Here is a 20110-nt window from a genome sequence, read left to right as displayed (position 1 = left end):
AACATCGCCTGCATTAATTAGGTTTTTGTTTTCCCAGGTTCTGGCACGATGAGATGAAAAAAAAATCGTATCCTGTGGTTACATCATTTTCAGATTTTCACTCAGGCTGAGCTCATAACTAAAGATGCTCTTTGTTGCTCCTGATATACTGATATTTTTACTTAACAGTAAGGCATCTATGTTTTCTTCTATGGCTGTCAGAGGTTCCCTCTACATAGTTGCTTCAGTAACTGTCTCTCTTCACTGCAGTCTGTATATGTGTTTTGAAACACTTCAGTCCTCATGGGAACTCGCAGTCTGCCCGGCTACAGGAGGAAGTGCTTTGAGAGGCTCTAGCCCAATCAGATGCCTGGCTTCTGGTCAGCTGGCTGAGGCTCAGCGCTGTGGTCCAATCATGAGGCAAAGTTTGTGGTCAGGTGACAGATCAGACCGGCTCACAGTGTTTTGAAGCAGATGAAAACAAAAGCTAATGTTGCTGTCAGTCGGCCAGCCAGCTGCCTCACTGTGCGCAGGGCTGAAAGGAGCTACAGAACTCGATTAAACAAAAACAGGGTTTATTATAACTGCGGCAACAAGTGAGTGTGTGTGTGTGTGTGTGTGGCTAAGAGCCTGACCTATACACGCTTGTGACCTATACACAAGCAAGCAAGGCAGGCAAAAACTACTGAATAAAATGGTAAAATAAAATAAAATACATGCATGGCTTTGCAAATGCGCCGACGTTTTTGCACCTCCGGTCTAATTAGATGCTGATCTTGGTTGATTGAATGTTGCATAACTTGCAGAACAGTTGCCATGTTTGTTTCCAGGTTTAAAGCTGGTGATATTGCTTTTAAAGTTCTTCTTCATCAGTTCGCCCTCCAAGACTTCTCTTAAGCTTGTAACCCAGGACAAACACCCCTCCCACCAACCCAAGAGAAGCTTTGACACCCCCCACCCCCTCCCCCCTCCAGATGGCCACTCATACACTCAATCCCCACCTCAACATTACACACACATTCACACAGAGTTCACAGTGTGCACCCGTTTAAACCACAGAAGCTCAGACAGTCCAACAACTGTCATCAAGAGCTTCGACCAGACACTGAGAGTTATCTGGCGCGTATGTTTTTTCGGGGGGGGGGGGGCTATGATAAGCCAACAGGAGGGTCACTGGGTTCTGCTTTATCCGGAGGTGCAGTTCTTATCCAGTCAAAACCCAGCCGAGGATGCATCTCAAACCTTTAAATTGAATTACTTCCTCTCCAAACAAGATTTCAGGAACGTCTGTAGACTGAAGCTCGTCATTTACCGTCAGAGCAAGCTCCCAAGTTCATTAATGTCCTCTGCTAATTTTTGGGCTACTGGTTAAAGTGTGAATTTAACAGGGAATCTAGTTCAGTAGTTCAGTGAAGTTTTTCAACTAACAGTCAACAGCATTACACAGTAAAGTTGAGACCTTGCTCTCTTGCCATAGCCACACCTTTCTTTCCTGTGCAAGCGCTGTGCACATACACAGGTCTGATTTTGTGGTTCGATTCCCTGACAGAGATGCATACTGTATAAGAGAGAAAACATTAAGGCTTTTAGAGCATCCAACTCTCCTTCTTAGCAGATATTATGCACTAATATAGCTGAAATTACAGCAACGCTGTTGTCTTGACTGTCTTTATGTTTACGGTAGCTTTCTCAGAAAACATAGTTATAAAAATCAGGACAGGCCTTATGAGAGACTTCCCTTATGACATTAGTATATTAAATGTGTATTAGCATTATTTTGCAAATGCATAAAATAAAGTAAAAAAAAAAAATCTACCAAAATTCCAAATTCCAAAAACTCAGATCTGATCTAAAAGCATTACAGGTCCATAGTCAACAAAGATGTGGAAAACCTGAGTGAATATCCAACTCCTCCGACTTTTAAACAGCCTTTCATTTGTTGGCATTAAAAAGCAGCACCTCATAATAATCAGTAAAGATGGTTGTGTGACCTGAGAGGCAATGCACCAACTTCAAAATAATGCAAAACAACCCTAAAAGATCCCACAACTGCTCCACTACCAAGGTGGTGGCCATTTTGGCTGTAAACAGAGGCTTTTAGTCAGAGTTATCAGGCAGAAACAGGTCACAGATAACATAATGAAGGGGCCTTTGTACAAGATGCAAGCTAGTGCTATGTGGAAATCAATAAAGGTGGAGTCCTAGGAAGAGGAAGTACACTACACTCGCGTGACAGATCCTCCGACCTTGGAAATATGACTGTGTGTATGTGTTCGTACTCACAACAGTTTAGCTGAGCTCCAATCTGAAGGTGGGAGAAAACTAAAAGACTGATAAAGAAAACGCTCCTGTTGATTTTTCACACACATAAACGACACCTATTGTGATATTAACGGTGTGAATAACTGCAGCAGCATCAAAATATTTCTGGGAAATAGAAAGTCTGTAATGGTGAATTGATGCAAATTGTAAATTGAGTCAATGGTGACTAAGCTGCAACACTCCTGTATTTGGCTCAGATATCAGTCTGATCCTGGCTCAAAAAGCTTGATCAGATATTGGTGCCAAGTCTGTTCTATTGTATGTTTTTCTGTGTTTGCGATGTCATCGGTCGGCAGCGGTAAACAAGCACTCATAAGAGAGCGAATACTGCATGAAAGAAGGGAACATCAGTTTGGCAGGATTTTAACATAGCAGCTTTTCTTCTTGTGTTTAATATTTTTTCACTTAAGCACAAACTCTTAAAGGCTCTACACCAACTCTTTCTCTCGCTCGCTTTTTCACTCCAACTCTTATTATGTTCAGTTTAAGGCTTGATGGTAAAACAAGACTCACACATTAACCTCCTAAGAACCAAACTCTTTCATGGCATGCATTTTTAATTTCTCCTTGCTATTTGGGCTGATTGGGACCTGATGAATGTAAAAAACAAACAATTATCTTTTTACCTGATTTTGCTTTACAAGGGCATCCACCTATGAGGACATTTGTTTTAAATTTCGATAGAACGGTGGCAGTATAATCTCCTCGTAAGTGGATATCAGGCCTTTGTAGAGCAAAATTTATTATTGTGGTCTAGACAACCCAAAATGTGATGTCCACATGTGGACGCCAGGTCCTAGGAGGTTAAGCTGAAATCCATGTAAGTGAGATAATTACGATAAATATATGATGGTAATTTCCCCCAAAGCCAAGTTATCAGTATCCAAACAGAAAAACCAGAATCAGGGCAACTCTAACAGTGTTATTACCACATTGGCATTTACCCATGAGACTGAATATTTAAGAGAATGGCTATTTTTATAAATCCCCAACGACAGAGGATTTGAACATAATGTCATTTACTTAAAAACTTCCACAAAAAAGAAGAAAAGCAAAGAACGCCATTTGATGCCTGCTCTATAAAACAAAATGGATCTGCTGTTATCTTTTGTCGAGGAATAAATTTTCCTAAAAAGTGATTTTTTTTCCTGCAGATTTTCCATCTGGATTTTAGCTTTAGCCCTGTGGTTGTTGAGTTTTAGAGGACGAAGATTGCTGGCAGTTAGGGAAATATGACTGATGTAACACACAGGAAACATTAAGCAAGGTGAAGCTGAAGTAAGCAAGGCTACTAATGACATCTCATCACTTGCCAGTCCTGGCATGTGACCTAGTTTATGGGCTGGATCATAGAAAAATGGACTCTTGTGCCTATCGTGTGTGTTTGTCAGCGTGACTGTAACTGAGAACAGAGGAACAAACACAGAGGGATATCTGTTCACAACGAGACCTAATCAATCGAATAAACTGCAAAACGCCTTCACTCCAAGTCTTACAACAGCCTTCTCACACTGACAAACAACTGCACCACCTCAGCTTTTAAATTACATTTGGCCTTCTTATCGCTCTCATCCGTAGATACTTAGAGTAGGGGTGGGCGATATAAACGATATACGATAGAAACGATATAAATTTGGCCAACGATAGAGATTTTGACTATATCGCTCTATCGCGATAGCACATGTTGATGATGTCATCAAGCTGCGCCTGTTTTGGTTAAAAGCATCGCAGCGGCTAAAACCATTATCATCTGCAAATTATGGCGGGCGACAGTTATAGCAAAGAGATGAAGCACTTTTGAAATATGGGGAAAGCCAAAAACTGCGCTTCCTCCACTTCCGTAACATTGATTCATTAATGCTGAATTCTCTCGCAGCTGCTCTATTCCCATGTTGTTGCAGTATATTAATAACTAACCTTGTATTGTGGATGAATAATCTCAGTTGTTCTCCTGACTGAAGTTTGGCCCGTGTATAGCATCCTGCTATGCGATTGCATTTGTCCCTGACCACCAGAATCCCTCACCTTAACTTTTATCGAGTGGAAAAAAAGTTGGCGTTCATCCTCCAGCTTCACTGTGCTAATGTTATGCTAACATAGCTGTGTTGCTAGCAATCACGTAGCACAACATTATATACCAGGTAGTCCAACTTTAGTAACCCTGCAAACGCCACTGCTGTTTAGTTTTCTGTCTTCATTTATGTTGGAAGTGGTAGCAGAGCTGTACGTTTTAATTAGTTTCAATAATCTCTCAGTCAGAACATGGTATGAAATGTTTAGGTGTAAACTAGCGAGCTAACTTCCTGCTAACTTCTAACTCCGTTAAATTTAATAACTTCTGTTTTCATGGATTCATGGGTGTAAAACTTTATTGTTACACCCGATAAAGCAGCAACGTTGATGATTTAATTAAAGGTGAAAGAATTTAGACCGTTTTTAACTCTCAGTGTTTGTTTGACTTTGGTACTGAAGCAAAGGAGTTTTGGACCCAGATTACTCCGTGAAGCTCCTCACTACAGCAGCCGTAATGCTCTGACAATCCATCAAGCAGTGCCGCTTACCAAAGTTGTACTAAAACATTTTTTAACAGATTTCTGCACGCCAAAATCGGTTCGAGGTCAGTAAGCACAACCAGAATTCATACATAAGGCACACTCTCGATTTTTGAGCAAATTAAAGGATTTTAAGTGTGCTTTATAGTGTGGAAAATACGTTATACAGAAGAAAAGAATATATCGTGATATATATCGTTACCGCACATGCTTCAAATTATATCGCGATATGGATTTTAGGCCATATCGCCCAGCCCTAACTTAGAGTAAGGACAACTGAGGCTCACGGACTAACGCTGAGAAGAGAAACAACACAGTACAGGCCAAGAGAAACACATACAAGAGATTAAGTGGATGTTTATCATTTTAAGGCTGCAACAACAATTCGAGTTTGACTGAAAATAATACAAACTAATGAAGGGGTAAAGAAGTTCAAACCCCCTGTAGACAGAGGTGTAACAGAACACTGCAGCAATATATCAGCAAATAAAACATATTACACTAAGGGAGAGCAGAGGAGGAAGAAAAAGAGGAAGAGGAAGAAAAAGAGGAAGTAAAGATGAAACCTTGTGTCAAACAGGTGGAGATATTTAAATAAAGATTGAGGCTCAGAGTTTACATACCCACGTGGAATCTTTTTATATTTTAATATTCAAATTATGCTTTGATTTATTTTTTATGTACTAACTGGAACCCGATGCAACCTGTCAATAGCATGCGTGGAGACTGTCTGTCCTCTCTGGGATCCATGCTGAACGTCAGTGAAAATAATAATTGGGGATTTGCCAAACCCTGACTTTCAATTAGACAATGATGCACTCTGAGACGTTATCATATCTATACAAAACAAATTACAAAATAAAAATGTGATTACAGAGAACTTTAAGCCTGGCCAGTAGCTCCATGTCAGATTTCAGTACATGGCAGTTTTCAATCTTTAGTGCTACAGACATTTTGGTCCATACCAAATGCTGCCACGGTGCACTCATTTACAATACAAAGGCTCATTTCTTTTGTTACTCATTTTTGGAAATATAGCATCTACAGTTTGACACGGCACACAGGCAGCTAATGCTCTGGACAAGCCATCTGTTTGCACTGTCTGCACGCTTGCATCCATCCACCTAACACCGCATACACACTGTAGCGGAGTGTATTATATAACAACCTATCCAGGAGCCAGCAGACACAAAACCAAAAAAATAAAAGAGGGCTATTTGTTAACTAAGATGGGTTTTTATAGACATGCATAAGTGAGACAAACACAGCTGATGCTACTGTCTGGATTTACATGTGACATCTCAGACATTTAGCTGAGCCAGAGGAACAAATGGGGAGTTTAAATATAGTTTAATACATCTAATATATCAAAAATCCTCCTCAGAGGCATTCAAATAGGAATCAAAACAATATTTTACATTAATAGACCCATGAGTGGCATGCCAATGTCAGTCTGAGTGTATTTGGTTACTCACTTCAGGAATGATGGATTTACCAGTAGACACCCCTCATGCCCTAATTATGAAAGTTTTTTGATAAATATCTCTGTCCACATGAAAAGGCAAGAAACCATCTCAAGCACTGTCAAGGGCAAGTTAAAGAAACAGGAGGCAATATGACCCTAACCAGGCAGAAATATTGGCCAGTCAAAAGCCTACAAACAATAAAGTGGTAGAGTCTGATGTTTACTGGAGCTGCACACCTTTGATGTTGCAAAATGAAATCTCTGTAAACACAGAAAAGAGTTGGAAGGAGGTTGTTTTTTTTCCAGTGATCCAAAACGCTGTTTACGTGTGGACGAAAAGCCAAAACACAGACACAAAGCTTACCCCACCACAGTCCCGCACCAAGAGTGTGAACATGGCTCCATTGTGGGGCTCTGCTTAATGTGGGCAGCCCACACAATGGGCGGTGCGGGGCCCAGATGTGCTCTAAATTTCAAACCAGTAGAGGGGCCCACTGTGGACAGCTTACTGTGGACCCACGTGGGCCAAAAGATTGCATCTTTGATGGGTATTTGTCTCGATTTAAAAAGCATCCACAAACACAAACAATCCTTTTTTTTTTCCAGACTAACTGATAACACCACTTCAGCAATTTCAGGTGAATTCCTGAAAAAAGAAACCTTTGCTTTGTGAAAAACATTTTAACAGAAACATAAAATATGTATTTAAAAGCACAAAGTGCCATCTCATGCTGAAGGATTACGAGGTAATCGAGCCAAGGTTTTCCAGTTTTGGGTTCAACCAATACATCGGCCACAATGGTCCCCTGGTTGACTGATATCAGCAAGTAAGAGGAAACTGACTGAAGGCAGTTACCAATCCTGTGGGGTCAAATGATTTATGTGCTTGAAATGTTTTTAAAAACTAATATGATAAAGAACTGAAATTAGTCAGATATTTTACAATGAAGTTCTCTCAACTGATAAATGTAAGAAAATGAGGAAAGGGAAAAAAACATTTCAAACTATGTAATATATATTAATATAATAACATTAAATACATTAAATAATCACTGACAATTATGATAATGATCATATAATATTATTATTTTCTTATTGCTATTTATAACTTAATTTTATTTTCAGATTCATTAAGTACAATTCTTGAAAGCAACTTAATTACATTTAGGGCTGCCACGATTAGTTGACTAGTCACGATTACGTCGACTATCAAAATCGTCGACGACTGATTTAATAGTCGACGCTCGTTTGAAGCTTTGTAAGATCACAAAAGACGCAGGAATAAGTAGTAGGATTTAAGAGTGTAATAACAGACTGAAACAGAAGATGGCAGCACTGCATGTACAAGGATGCCAGCTGCCGTTAAACCTCGAAGAAGAAGAAGCTGTGTCCCAGAATTCATAGCGCGGCCCAGCTCAGTTTCCAACAATGGCGGCAGCTAGTTAGTTTTAATATTACTCTTATTATTCTTTCTGGGTCACAAAATAAACGTTTAACATATTTTCAGGCGAGAATGTAGCTGTGGAGACGTCTGTTACCCACTAGCTCGATAGCTAGCCGGGGGCAAGGCTCACTAGAGCCGTGAGAACACCGGACTCCCGGCAAATCGTTTTCAAACCCACCGCCGTCTTTCGCTACTCAGGTTAAACATATATAAGTCACTTAGATAACTTAAAAATGTTATTGTTTGGCTTTTTTTTAAATATTTTATTTGTTCCTGAGTAAATCAGTTTGGCTGAGATTAAAGTTAGTTTTTACACAGCTGAATAAACGTCAAGCAGACAACTGATTATCAGAAGTGTGAGATGCTGGACAATATACTCCGGTGTCCTGTTATATTTTAGATAGCAAGGAGTTTATTAAACTTCACCGAAACAATCTGCAAATTTCATTAAAATTTAATAAACTATCGTCTTGTCTTTATTTTTAGTTAGCACATACCTTAAACACTTAAAGCTGTAAGCTAATGATAGTTATATAAGAGCAGATGCTGCTGGTGCAATAAGCTGTACGTTTTACGTCCAATGGATGATGATCTGATTAGTCGACTAATCGCAAAAATAATCGGTGACTAGTCGACTATAAAAATAATCGTATGTGGCAGCCCTAATTACATTATATATTTCTTTTACAATGACACTAAAGAATCTTGACTCTTGAATAAACCACTTTCTGTCTGAATACTGTACGCTCAAAAAGAAGCTGACACCATGTAATTTGATTACATCTAAGTTTCCTATGTAAGTAAAATGGATACAATTTTTTTTAATAGAATCTGGTCAAATTTGATTTACTTGATTGGTATAAATTCAATTTGTAACAAGCACATTTCCCTTAATGATCAATTATTTGAACGAATAAGCCTTTTATTTTAATATTTTGGTCGCATTTTACTTTAATTTATTGCTTTGTATTTATATTCTGTGAAGAATCAATTTTTTTAGCACAGGTAGCGATCTCATCTTTTATATTGTTGGTTTTAATGATCAGTTAAACTGCAATCAATGCTGTGCTCAAGAGAACACGCAAAAAAATAAAGATCAATAAAAGCAGTGAGGTAAACTGCGACTAGAGATTCAATCTCCAGCAGAGTTAAAAGTGCCAATCTTGTTCTGGTGACAATGGTGTAAAAATGAACGCAACAAATGGAAGCAAATGTCATCCATGTCAAAATCTCTTGAAATACAAAAGAAAAAACTAAATCTTTCTGCTGATGGATGAAAGGATCCTCGGAGATTCACCAGCAGAAGCAGCAGCAGTACAGTCACTGCATCAGTCCGCACCAGTGCGAGCATCAAAGAACATGACCCAGATACTGTCTGAGGCTTGTGGCTTATTTTTAGCTTAACTTTAGCTAGCAGGCATGGCTGGCTACTGCTAACAGATTCATTAACAACAGTAGCAGGGTCACCTTTGAGTCGAATAAAAAAAGTGCTTCTAACAGAGAAAGTCACCTACAAGTTGGTGTGTTGAAGCACTTTTGTGAAAACCTTTACACCGAAAGGCTCGGGAGCAGTTCCATCAGCGCTTTTGTGCAACTTCTCCATGAAACACGGTGACACAGTTGGGTTCCTGTTACTGCTATCAGTGGCAGAGCTTCCACTTCTTCTGTCTGGAAAGGTCACAGCAGATAAGCGCAGCTCTGACTGTAAAGAAAGTTCCCCATAGAGAGGTGGCAGGCTTTTGCTGCTTCACTTCCTGTGCTGAGAAAGGTCGCAGCAGACAAAACTAACATTCCAGTTTGAATAGCCGGAAGGCCGGTGAGTCGGCTTTGCATGAGCCTATTCCTTCTGACAGCTTTGTAGTTCCTCCACTTTACAGAGCCGGGGCCCGGCTATAAATAGCTTTACCCGTACAAGTTAGAAAACAAGAGAAATTAAGGAGGTGGGTAATAATAATAATAATAACGTGCTCTTGATTAAATCTTTTTTAATAGGTTTAAGCTCGTACACCATTATTTCTGTGGATATTCTGAGTCACTGAAATGTAGATATTTATTTTCCAACACATTTAAACATCCAACCTTTATTAAGGAAGTGGCTTTTGTCAAGATTGAAGATTGTAGTGACGGAAACACACAACAGTGGAAGTTTCCACTTGGATTAATCGTCATGTTGAGTTGTTAGATGATAAAAAATTATTTTGTCAGTCAATTATTTGACTTATTTACAACTTCTCATGGAGAAGTTGCACCAAAGCGCTGATGGAACTGCTCTCGAGCCTTTCAGTGTAAAGGTTTTAACAATTATTTTTGGTTTCAGTTTGTCAAATGTGTGGATTTACTGTAGGTCAAGTACTCTGCATACTCATTAGTCACAGTCCTAGTTTGTAGCACTACTAGATAGGGCTGTTCAATATAACGATATATATCGGATGACGATATAAAAACATCTATCGTTTCATTTTACGCTATCGTTTGTTTCGTGGTGTCTCATGGTTTTGATGGTCACTGTAGTTATTATTAATTTCTTAAAGTTCTCTCTTTCTCTTATATTTAATATAACCACACTACGGACGGACAAGCGCCTGTTTTTATGCGTTGTCGTTAGCAACAACGACGGTAACACCATCGCCTGTCCGCTTGTTTATGTTCCACATAAACCTTTCACAATAAAGCTCAAGATCCTGTTGAGACTTTCCAAAATAAACTGAATCACGTGAAAGAGCAGATTATTTACGGATGAGAAGTAAAAAAGAGCCGTCAGGTGGTAAAAAATAAACCTTAGCGTTCTAACCAAACGTTAGAACAGGCTTTTCCCCGCAGCACACCGTGTAATAAATACTCACAAAGAAAACGGCGGCTGTTACAACTTATGTCTAAAAATGTATCGTTTCATGCATCGGTTAAAACACTCGACTCCAGCTACAAGATGTGCAGCTGGAAACACTTCACACAAGTCGAGCTGCCTGAGATTCACAGAATCTACAGAAAATGTAGAATTTTTGTGATTTATATTGTTATCGGACGATAGATGTCTTATATTGGGATATGAGATTTTGGTCATATCGCACAGCCCTACTACTGGATACTACAAGTCAAGATTCGTGATATTATTTCAGTCACAGAAAAAGCCAGATACACCAGCTACCTATGAGGTATGGTGATTCAAATGAACTGGGTGTTTTTAATGAATTACTTTAAAAACATTTAAAGAAAATCCAATTGTTCTGCAGCTGTGGGCATTACTAAAAGCAGTGGGGCAATATTTAGTATTCAAAAACAGCACTGCAGTCAGTTCATTGAAACAAACTGAACCTCGTGGATGCTGATGTAGACTTGCAGCAGGTTGAAGGAAACCTGAAACAGAGCCTGAGTACTTAGACATCCATGTATCTGACAGATCAGCTATGCATTCAGTCATACGCTGAGGTGCATCTCCTCTGAGACACTTGCAGTAATGGTGCTCTACCCACCAGATGACATGCAGCTGAGAGCCACACCCAGCTTCACTTTATCAGCAAGGAGAAAAACAAGCATCTTTCCTGTTAGAAAGTCAGGATGAAGACTTGCACAAGAAGTGAAACTGCTTTGACGGGCGGTTTATTATCTGTTCTAACTAAACAGATTTTTTTGTTTTACTTTCAGCCTTAAATGAGATGATTTAGTGTTTTATATCACAGTTTTGCACATTTTGCAGGCATTATCTTAAACTCCAGAAAGATTTATTATCAAAATGCAACAAATCAAAAAAAGGATTGATTTTTGCAGCTGTTAAAATTGCTGCACACTAACATTTAATCAAATCTAAAGATGTTATCACGCCTACACTTGCTTCTTTTCACTGGCTTCCTGTGAAATAAACCAAATTATAAACAAGTAGCAGCATTCATGATGGTTCCTACTGGGGGATAAATCAATGTTATAACTCTAAATGCGTTTTATCTTTCCTCATAACGTGATCATGAGATGCAGATGAAATCGAGAATCGTAGTGCTGATGCTTCTACGTCCAAAAACAGAATACAGGGAACACTTGGTCTTGTTAGCTGCACATTATATCTGGCACTGGAGTTCCACTGGTTTATATTGGAAGCACTACAGATAAAATCCGCACATACCACTGAAATGGCAGGTTAGAGAACGATGATTACAAAACACTGCACCAGGGTGAGGCAGTACATATTCCACCTCTGATACGAGGAGAACAGCCTGCCGTGCAATCTGGCTTTCATTTTATTCCCATCTCTTTCTAATCATTCACTTAGAGTTCAACTCTTTTTTTAACATCAAAGTCTAATTACCTTAGGTTTTTACTCATTTTCCAATGATCAGCCACAACAATAAAAAATTAAAATGAAAAAAATAAATAAATACTTTTTTTTAACTCACACCTCCAACAGTGTGCAGGTCCCCTAAATGCCTTTAAATAAGCTCTGACCCATGGAGGCGGTGGTGATCCATCCTGTGCTGTCTGCTGACACCAGGCTCATGGGCACTGGATCCTCTGAGGTTGGGATGCTGGGCGGGTCTTCCATGGATCAGGCTTGTCCCAGCGTATCCTGCTCCATTTGCATGGTGTATACCTCCTGCAATTTTTGCAGTATTTTTGAGGCACACTGAAGCGGGGTGTTTAATTTGCTTTTTGATTTATGACTTAAGGTAGCACCTGCATGAATGCCAGGTTTCCCAGCAGAACACGGCACCATAACAAGATGAGCCAAGTTACCCACTGTGCCTGTCAGGCATTTTAATCTTGTGGCCCATCTGTACTTTCTAATGAATGCTTTAGGGTGTGTAAAGGCCTTAAAGAGTATAAATTCTAATTGCTCATGTAAAAACTGGATATTTCCAGGCTTTCCACATTTGTGGAAATTATGTTATTTCAACTGATATTTTGTACTCCCTCTAGCATGTTTAAAATAAGCTGAACATGATCCACAGTGTGGTCTCCTACTCCACTTTAAATCTCATATTATTGCAGAATTTTTATAAATCTGAAACCTCTGATATACATTGTGTGGATACATGACAGAACAACAGGAACGGGGCTGTGGTTTTTCTAATCTAGCCATCAGAGCACAGCCATCAACTTCTCCTCACTATGCTGATGACTTCCGCTGTTTCACTGCTTCCTCACAAATTTCCATTCACTCTACAAATGAGGTAACAAGCTTCATCTTTGGGGAGTAAAGCCAAAAAGCTTATTCGTTTACTCGACTCGGATACTTTGTTACAACTTTATACTACGGAGTGAGCCGGTGAGCCTGAAACAGTGAGTAAAGGAAAGAAGTGCAGCGAGACTCAAAGCTCAGCAAGTCATAAATGGGTTAAATCATTTCCTCAGAGAGAGGGGGATTCCCAGCCCCACATGCTGAGTGCAGCCTTACCCCGGAGTTTTAAAATTTCCTCCAGCCCCTCTCTTCAGCTTTGATTGAACTTTTCCCTCACCTCCCACTGTTTAAATGGAAACAGAAACACTGTGACCTCCGCATATTCATTTGTTTCTTTTCATGTTTTTTGCAGATGTTTCAGTTTTTCATTTCAAAGAAATCCAGTGAAACCTACACATTACGCTAAACTCGAAACCCCATCGCATGGAGGCAAGCTTGTCGTCTGGGATGTTCGATTTAATACGTGGCTTGCACAGCGGTGTGAGTGATGCACTGAGGCCCTCGTCTTTATTTTCTACAAGCAAATTAAAACACTTTGGTACCTCAATGGTGAAATCTTCCCTCTTGCGTATTTCATCTTCTCTGTCTCTCTCTCCCCAACCCATCTACTCCCTCTCCTGTTTTTATTTCTCTGTCCCAACAGCTGTTGTCGGTGCACACAGCTGCAACACTCCTCACTCTGTCATGCTCTGCAGCTACTCGCCAGCCTGGGAAACCTGACCAATCGCCAAGTGTGGAGGATCAAGTGCACATGTGCAGACCCAAACACACACAGGCACACACATGCAGACACACATAGGTTTTTGGGTCAGATGTTAGCGAGGCAGGCGGCGCAGACAAGCACAGGAAAAAAAAAAAAGCCTCAGCTTCACTCAAACCCTGGTTGGCACACGTAATTATGATTCATTGAATCCTGAGGAACTAAACTCAAAATGTCAAGGTTAATTTGTGCTTCAGTGCATCAGAGCATTTCCAAAACCACTTGTCCCCTGCTCTAATGAAACGTTTACAGCCATCGTCGCCTTCCACTCCCGCCGACCACAAAGAAACAAACAAAATAATAATAATTCAAAGTAAATTGAGATCTCATTCAGATGTTTTTCTTGCAGCACCGAAAAAACAAAAACAGCCAAACAAACACACTGTGTATAATTACAAGGAGAAATTTCGCTGCACACTCCGAGCGTGCATTTACAGAGGCTCGCCTCAGGGCCGGCCTCGCCATCCACGACTAGAAATTCAAAGTGACGCTCCTCTCAATAAGAGGAATCGCTCGGTGCAGAGGTCAGAAGAACATAAGCTCACGATATATGCTTGCATAAGACTGGACTGCCAGTCCTAAGACTGCCCAGCCAATATTATTGGGTGATATTAGCCTTTTGCTGATGTGTCCTTATTGACATTTATGATGGCCGATAAATGAAAATTGATAATATATAAATATATGGGAATATTATATTTTATTAAAATCAGGCTTAAGAAACCTTTATTATGGGTCTCCATTCACACTTTAGGACTGTATTCATTAGCAGAGCCAAAGCAAATCTTTGTCCACAGTAACTGTTCCAGATGGACTCTATCGAGGCTTTAAAATGATCTCATACCATTGCTACCATATGGAGCATGTTAACCAGCTAGAGATAAACAACATAGCATATATCCATCCATTTTTTTTTCTACTTATCCACTTCAGGATTGCAGGACCACTAGGTGGTGTGGACAGTGTAAAAGATGGACGTGGCTACAATAATGTCACCCACTAGATTCTGAGGTTCCGACTGAAGCCTTGAGATAAGCATTTATTTATCTTAGTAGCCGAGTGGCTAGTGACTGACAACTTATAGCCAATGAGCAGGCAGTCCTTAATTTTAAAACACAGGCTTGACCAAGAGCTATAAAATAGACTTATTCCGTTCAATTTGAAATGAGTGACTGAGCCCATAAATTCAGAAACATTTATGGAGGTCAAGTAAAAAGATATTTTCCCGCAGACATCTAAAGGACCAGAAGTCCTTTTTTGCAGCCACAGCTGTCGCCATATAGTGGCCTTGCAGGTTTAAGGCACTTACGCACCGACTTCATTTTTGCAATAGGGAGGCAACCTCCATTTAACATATTTATGTATAACTTTAATCTATTTTCAATCTTCTTCATGTCACGATTTCTAGCACATGTTACAACCTCCATAACAACAGTACTAAACATATTATGAGGCTGATGTAACTCTTTTTTAAAGTCTTTTTGGGCACCAAAATAAAGGCAAACCCTAAAAATGTGGTTTCGTCATTTGAGATCTTGCCGCTATCCAGTTCAAAAACACTGGCTGACAGCTGCAGTCATACTTAAATGACGGAATTACCCCCTCCCTCTGTGGACTGTCCAAAAACAATTCTGTCATCCAAATTAAATCACGATTTAATGCTTAGTAAGAGCTGATTAAGCTAGCTGACTGTATTAAACCCCTGCCTAGCTTACCTTATGCATAGCAGCCCCCAACTTTTCCCAGACATTCACCCATCAGACTATAACCTCCTAGTTCTCTACTCTAAAATCTGTGTGACGTCCAGATGCGCAGATTTAAGAACAGTTCATGTGATAAGACTGGTTTGTTCACAGCTAGCAAGTAAAGTCATGCCTCCTGCACGTACCAGAGAGGCAACACACTTAAATTAACGGTGTACTTGCAGCACTGAAATCACAGCACCGGCACGCACTCCTCCCACTGTGTGCGACATGTAAGAAAGAACAACTTCAGACAATGTCATGTGTGTTCACGTGTGAAAAGAGCTCGACAAAACTTAAAGTCAGTTTCAATTAATCCTACAAAAAAACCTACTGGAGAGAGCATGTGCATCACAAATCTCAGTCAAGGTGTTTGTTGTTCAGTGAAATTCAGTTGGAGTTATTCCAAAAGGATTTGGGCTGGGCCAATGCCATTGCTAGAATGCAGCACAGAAGGGGGAAAAAAAAAAACAAAACAAACAAAAAAAAAAACGCACAAACATACACATACGGGGACTATTTTCTAGCTTCAGGAACATAAGAGTGGATTGCAGATTTGACTTGCAATTTGGGCTACACAAGTATCAGATGTTGCAAATGACTGCAGGTCACAGCCACCCAAGCCTTACCTGCTTTGTGTTTTACATGATATTCATGTGACATATTTTGAAAACAAACCACAGCAACATTCAGAAATGCAAAAGCTTTATATGATACAAAGCTGCATGTGTGTGAGATGCTATTTTCCAGGAGCCAGCTCAACAGAAGCTCTGGCAGATCCATCAGCTGTAACCCATTCCTCCTTTTTTCCCGTGTGCTCTCAGCTTTGCCAAATAACAACAACAGGGTGATGTCGCTGCTCATCTCTGCCAGGCTATGGAGGTGGAAAACTGGGCTGCAAGAGCACCAGGTCTCCGTCAAATGCCTTTTCCGCTAAGTGTGATGGGATGAACAGGCCTACCTCCTCCCCCCCTCCCATTAATGCAGCACAAGGCCGCTCCAGCAGAAAGGCCTGCCGGGCAACGGTGTGCACAAATGCGCAATGAAACACCGCCCACCCAATGGCGCACAAGTCGGTCAGCGTGGTGAAGCCTGTCATGCACGGATTGGGTCGGCCCTGTCAGTGCGAGGCAACGCGTGCACTGTGCAAGGAATATTTCACTAGGGTGTGGATGAGGAGAGGAGGAGGAGAGGGAGGAGGAGGAGAGGGAGGAGGGATCTCTTCAGGACCAAAATAGGCCTAACGTTACCGGGATGATGTTAGCATCGTTGAATAACATTAAGAGGAAATAATTAAAATAAATAAATGGATGTAAAGCAGAGAGAGAGGTCAAAACGCTATCGGAGATAATCCAGTCCAGACCGCACTGGTCCCAAGTGAAGGAGGGGAGGGGGTAATGTTATAAAAACGTGTTCCTGAGACCGCGAGAGAGGAATAAATACATAAATGCATGTTTGTGCTCCAGTTTCCGCCGCCAGTTTGTTCTCAGATAGTGCTTAAACACACACACACACATACTGAGAGAAACAGGGAGAGAGATGGAGGCTCAGACCAACCTTGTAGACTTGTCCATATGTACCATTTCCGACCACTTCCACCAGCTCGAAAATCCCAGCAGGATCCTGGATTTAAAAGAAAAAGACAAACAGCAGAAGCGGATTAATTGATTCCCCGTAGCAATTACAAGCGGGTTCGTTCGATGCAGGAGCCGGCTGCGCCCGGTTTGCTTCTCATGCCAGCGGATATAGACAAAGAAAAGGTGCCGTAGGGCTGTGTCAACAACAGCACTGCCTCGCTGTGTGATTGTATTTTTTTTGTTTAAAAAAAAACAGAGAGAGAAAGAGGGTAAACGCGAGCGTGAAAATGTCACTGTGAAGCACACTCACCCTCAGGGATGCCAGGTCTATGTCCACCAGACTTTTAGCCGGAGAGTCGTTCGCCATTTTCGTTTAAAAAAGGTGGTAAATTAGCGGAATAACGACGTGTTTAGTCTCCTTCAGACGGACGACGTGTGTCTCATCCTCGGGTAGTTTTAATTTTAATCCCCTTACTAATATTTTCAACCCAAGGCGCGTTTTTCTCTCGCTATAGTCCCAGACAGAAGCTCCGCTGCTGCTGCTACATAGTGCCGGACCGCTGCCTGCTGCGCTCTCTCTCTCTCTCTCTATTCTCCGCCCTCTCTCTCTCGCAGTCAGTCCCTATGTCTCTCTGCCTCTCTTTCTCCTCATTCCCCGCCTCTTTATCCCAGGGACAGCACTAGATTTTCTGGGGCCTGGAACCAAACTCACCCCCTCCTCACCACCCTGAAGTATTTCTGCACATGCGCATTCACACAAGCGGTTCAACAATATATAGCAGTTACAAACACAACCCACCTCTTAGGATTACTTATTTCTTCTTCTTCACCACGCCCACCTTATTAAACTTTAGCGCTGGAGCACTGCCTGATTTAAATCTCTGCAGGAAATGCCATGGTCACTTACAACGTAAATGGAAATGCCTTTTAACCTTGCGCCATATGCTTCCTCGTAACCCGACGTGCACCTCCTGAGAAAAAACTAGATGTGAAAAAACATTTTAGTTGTTAGTTTAGCTTCTGACATATGCATTGCATGCAATAATACTTAAATTGTTATAAAACAAAACAAAATAAAACAGAAACATTTTTAAACAATAAAAACTAAGCAAGAAAATCGACTCTGGAAACTCACTGAAACTAACCGAATAAAAACCAAAATTCAAATTAACTAGAAAATACAAAACTAAAATAACTCTTGTGTATATTCAAGATTGCTAGAATGAGGATGCAGTTGATACCAGCATGGCTGATAACCGTTATTGCTATGCAGAAGCTAGCACGCAGCTATCAAGTCAGTAGACACAAACTAATCACACATGGTTAGTCCATTTAAGCAGACATAGCCCCATCCTGCATATTTATATTGCTTCTGGCTACTTTGATGTCCTCTCAACAAAGATGGGGTTATAGTTGTAACATGACTTGAGCAATAATTGAAATCAAACCATGTAAGATGTTTAAAGGGAAACTATCTCTCTGGCATCAACCAGATAGTTTGTTACACAGAACCTACTAACTCCCCTTTGACACTGTTTATAAAAAGCGCCTATATTAACACATCATCAATGACTATAATGGGTTAAGCCACAGTACTAGCTGCCAGTAGTCCGTCATGCAAAACATAGCTTTTTGGACCCTTGTGCGAAAAGCAACAACTAATCAGAGATATCAGATAAATGACAAATCTAGTCAGTAGTTACAATGTAAGTAATTGTAAATGCCACCTATTGGGAAGTCCTGTTTCATTTAGTAGTTTATTGCCTTCACGCAAACAGTTTTCCTACTTTCTTCTTTTCCTCCAGCTTTTGTTTGTATCCTCCCATTTCTCAGACAGGGATACAGGGCAATTAGAGCATGTGAAATGGAAACAGTGATAAATATTTCAGTACTGCTGTCACTGCTGTGCAGACAAGCTGCATTATTTCCTGCTGCCATCCCTCTTACAGTACCTGTCAGCAGCCATGTCGCTTGTTAGCTGCATACTGATAACATATCACATCACGATGATATCAGCATCCTCTTTTACAAGTCCTGTTGTATGATTTGTTCTCCAGCATCCCTCTAGACTAATGCTGGATGTGATGTTGATACTAATGTCTGAAGTAAAGGTCTGCTGGTTTACAGCTTCAGTCCAGGCTGAAATGGGTCAACTCAACAATTGATATTACCATGTAAAATGCACTAGAGACAATAAAGAGAAAAATATCCTGTTTGTGGTAGTTCTCTGGGTGAAAATGCACTGCTGATGGTGGGTGGTTGGACTGCTTCAAGCTAATAGGAAAGCAACAGTAACTCAAACAACCATCCACCACAATCAGTGTATGCAGAAGAGCATCTCTGAATGCACAAGACGTCAAACCTTGAAGGAGATGGGCTACAGCAGCAGAAGGCCGCACTTGGTGCCACTCCTGCCAGCTAAGAACAGGAAACTGAGGCTACACCAAAACAAAAATGTAGCCAGGTTAGTTTTAGTTTCTGCTGTGACATTTGGATGGTGGGTGTAAACAACATGAAACCATGGATCCATCCTGCTTTGAGGTCATCAGAAAAGGAAGCAGATGATGGTCTAATGGTGTGGAGGATATTCCCTTTGCACACTTTTGGTCCCTTAATACCAGGAGAGCATCGTTTAAAGGTGATGACCTGTCTGAGTATTATTGGTGATCATGTCCATCCACTTTTTACCACTATGTACTCCTCTGAGGGCTGCGTCCAGTGGGATAATGTGCCATGTCACAAAGCCCAGATAATCTCTAACTGATTTCATGAACAAGACAGAGAGTTCACTGTAGTCAAATGGCCTGAAAAATGACTCGATGTCAATCCAACACAGCACATTTACACATTCACTCATTATAAGTTATATATAATAAATCATTATAAGTATAAGTTTACCATTTAGCACTTGGAAGAACACACTAGTAGGCTGAAACTTAATGACAAAACTTGGTAGATGCACTGTTGTGTCTTCACGAGCCATAAAACAGAGTCCCAATAATGACAATTTTATTTGCAAGTTTGGATGAGACAATTCAAACTTTTTGTATTTTTAAATTGTAGCCCTCTATTTACATCTGTTGTTTTTATCCATCAGCAGCT

General features: G+C 40.5%; 1 protein-coding gene across 8 annotated transcripts in view; it reads right to left on the bottom strand.

Moving 5' to 3' along the window:
- LOC102777943 (mitogen-activated protein kinase kinase kinase kinase 4) overlaps nucleotides 1-17580 on the bottom strand; it is a 102624-nt gene extending 85044 nt beyond the window's left edge. For all 8 annotated transcript variants that reach the window (XM_087830037.1, XM_035909075.2, XM_035909078.2 and 5 more), the window contains exons 1-2: nucleotides 17319-17580; nucleotides 16989-17054 (exon numbers count right to left, since the gene is read on the bottom strand). In XM_087830037.1, coding sequence (XP_087686163.1) covers nucleotides 16989-17054; nucleotides 17319-17375 — 123 coding nt within the window. In that variant the 5' untranslated portion in view covers nucleotides 17376-17580. The remainder of the gene's footprint in view (nucleotides 1-16988; nucleotides 17055-17318) is intronic.
- Between the last annotated feature and the right edge of the window lie 2530 nt (nucleotides 17581-20110).

Source organism: Neolamprologus brichardi, chromosome 16 (genome assembly GCF_056152115.1).
Source record: "Neolamprologus brichardi isolate AB-2024 chromosome 16, ASM5615211v1, whole genome shotgun sequence".
Lineage (NCBI taxonomy): Eukaryota > Metazoa > Chordata > Actinopteri > Cichliformes > Cichlidae > Neolamprologus > Neolamprologus brichardi.
This window is presented reverse-complemented; position numbering and strand designations above follow the sequence as displayed.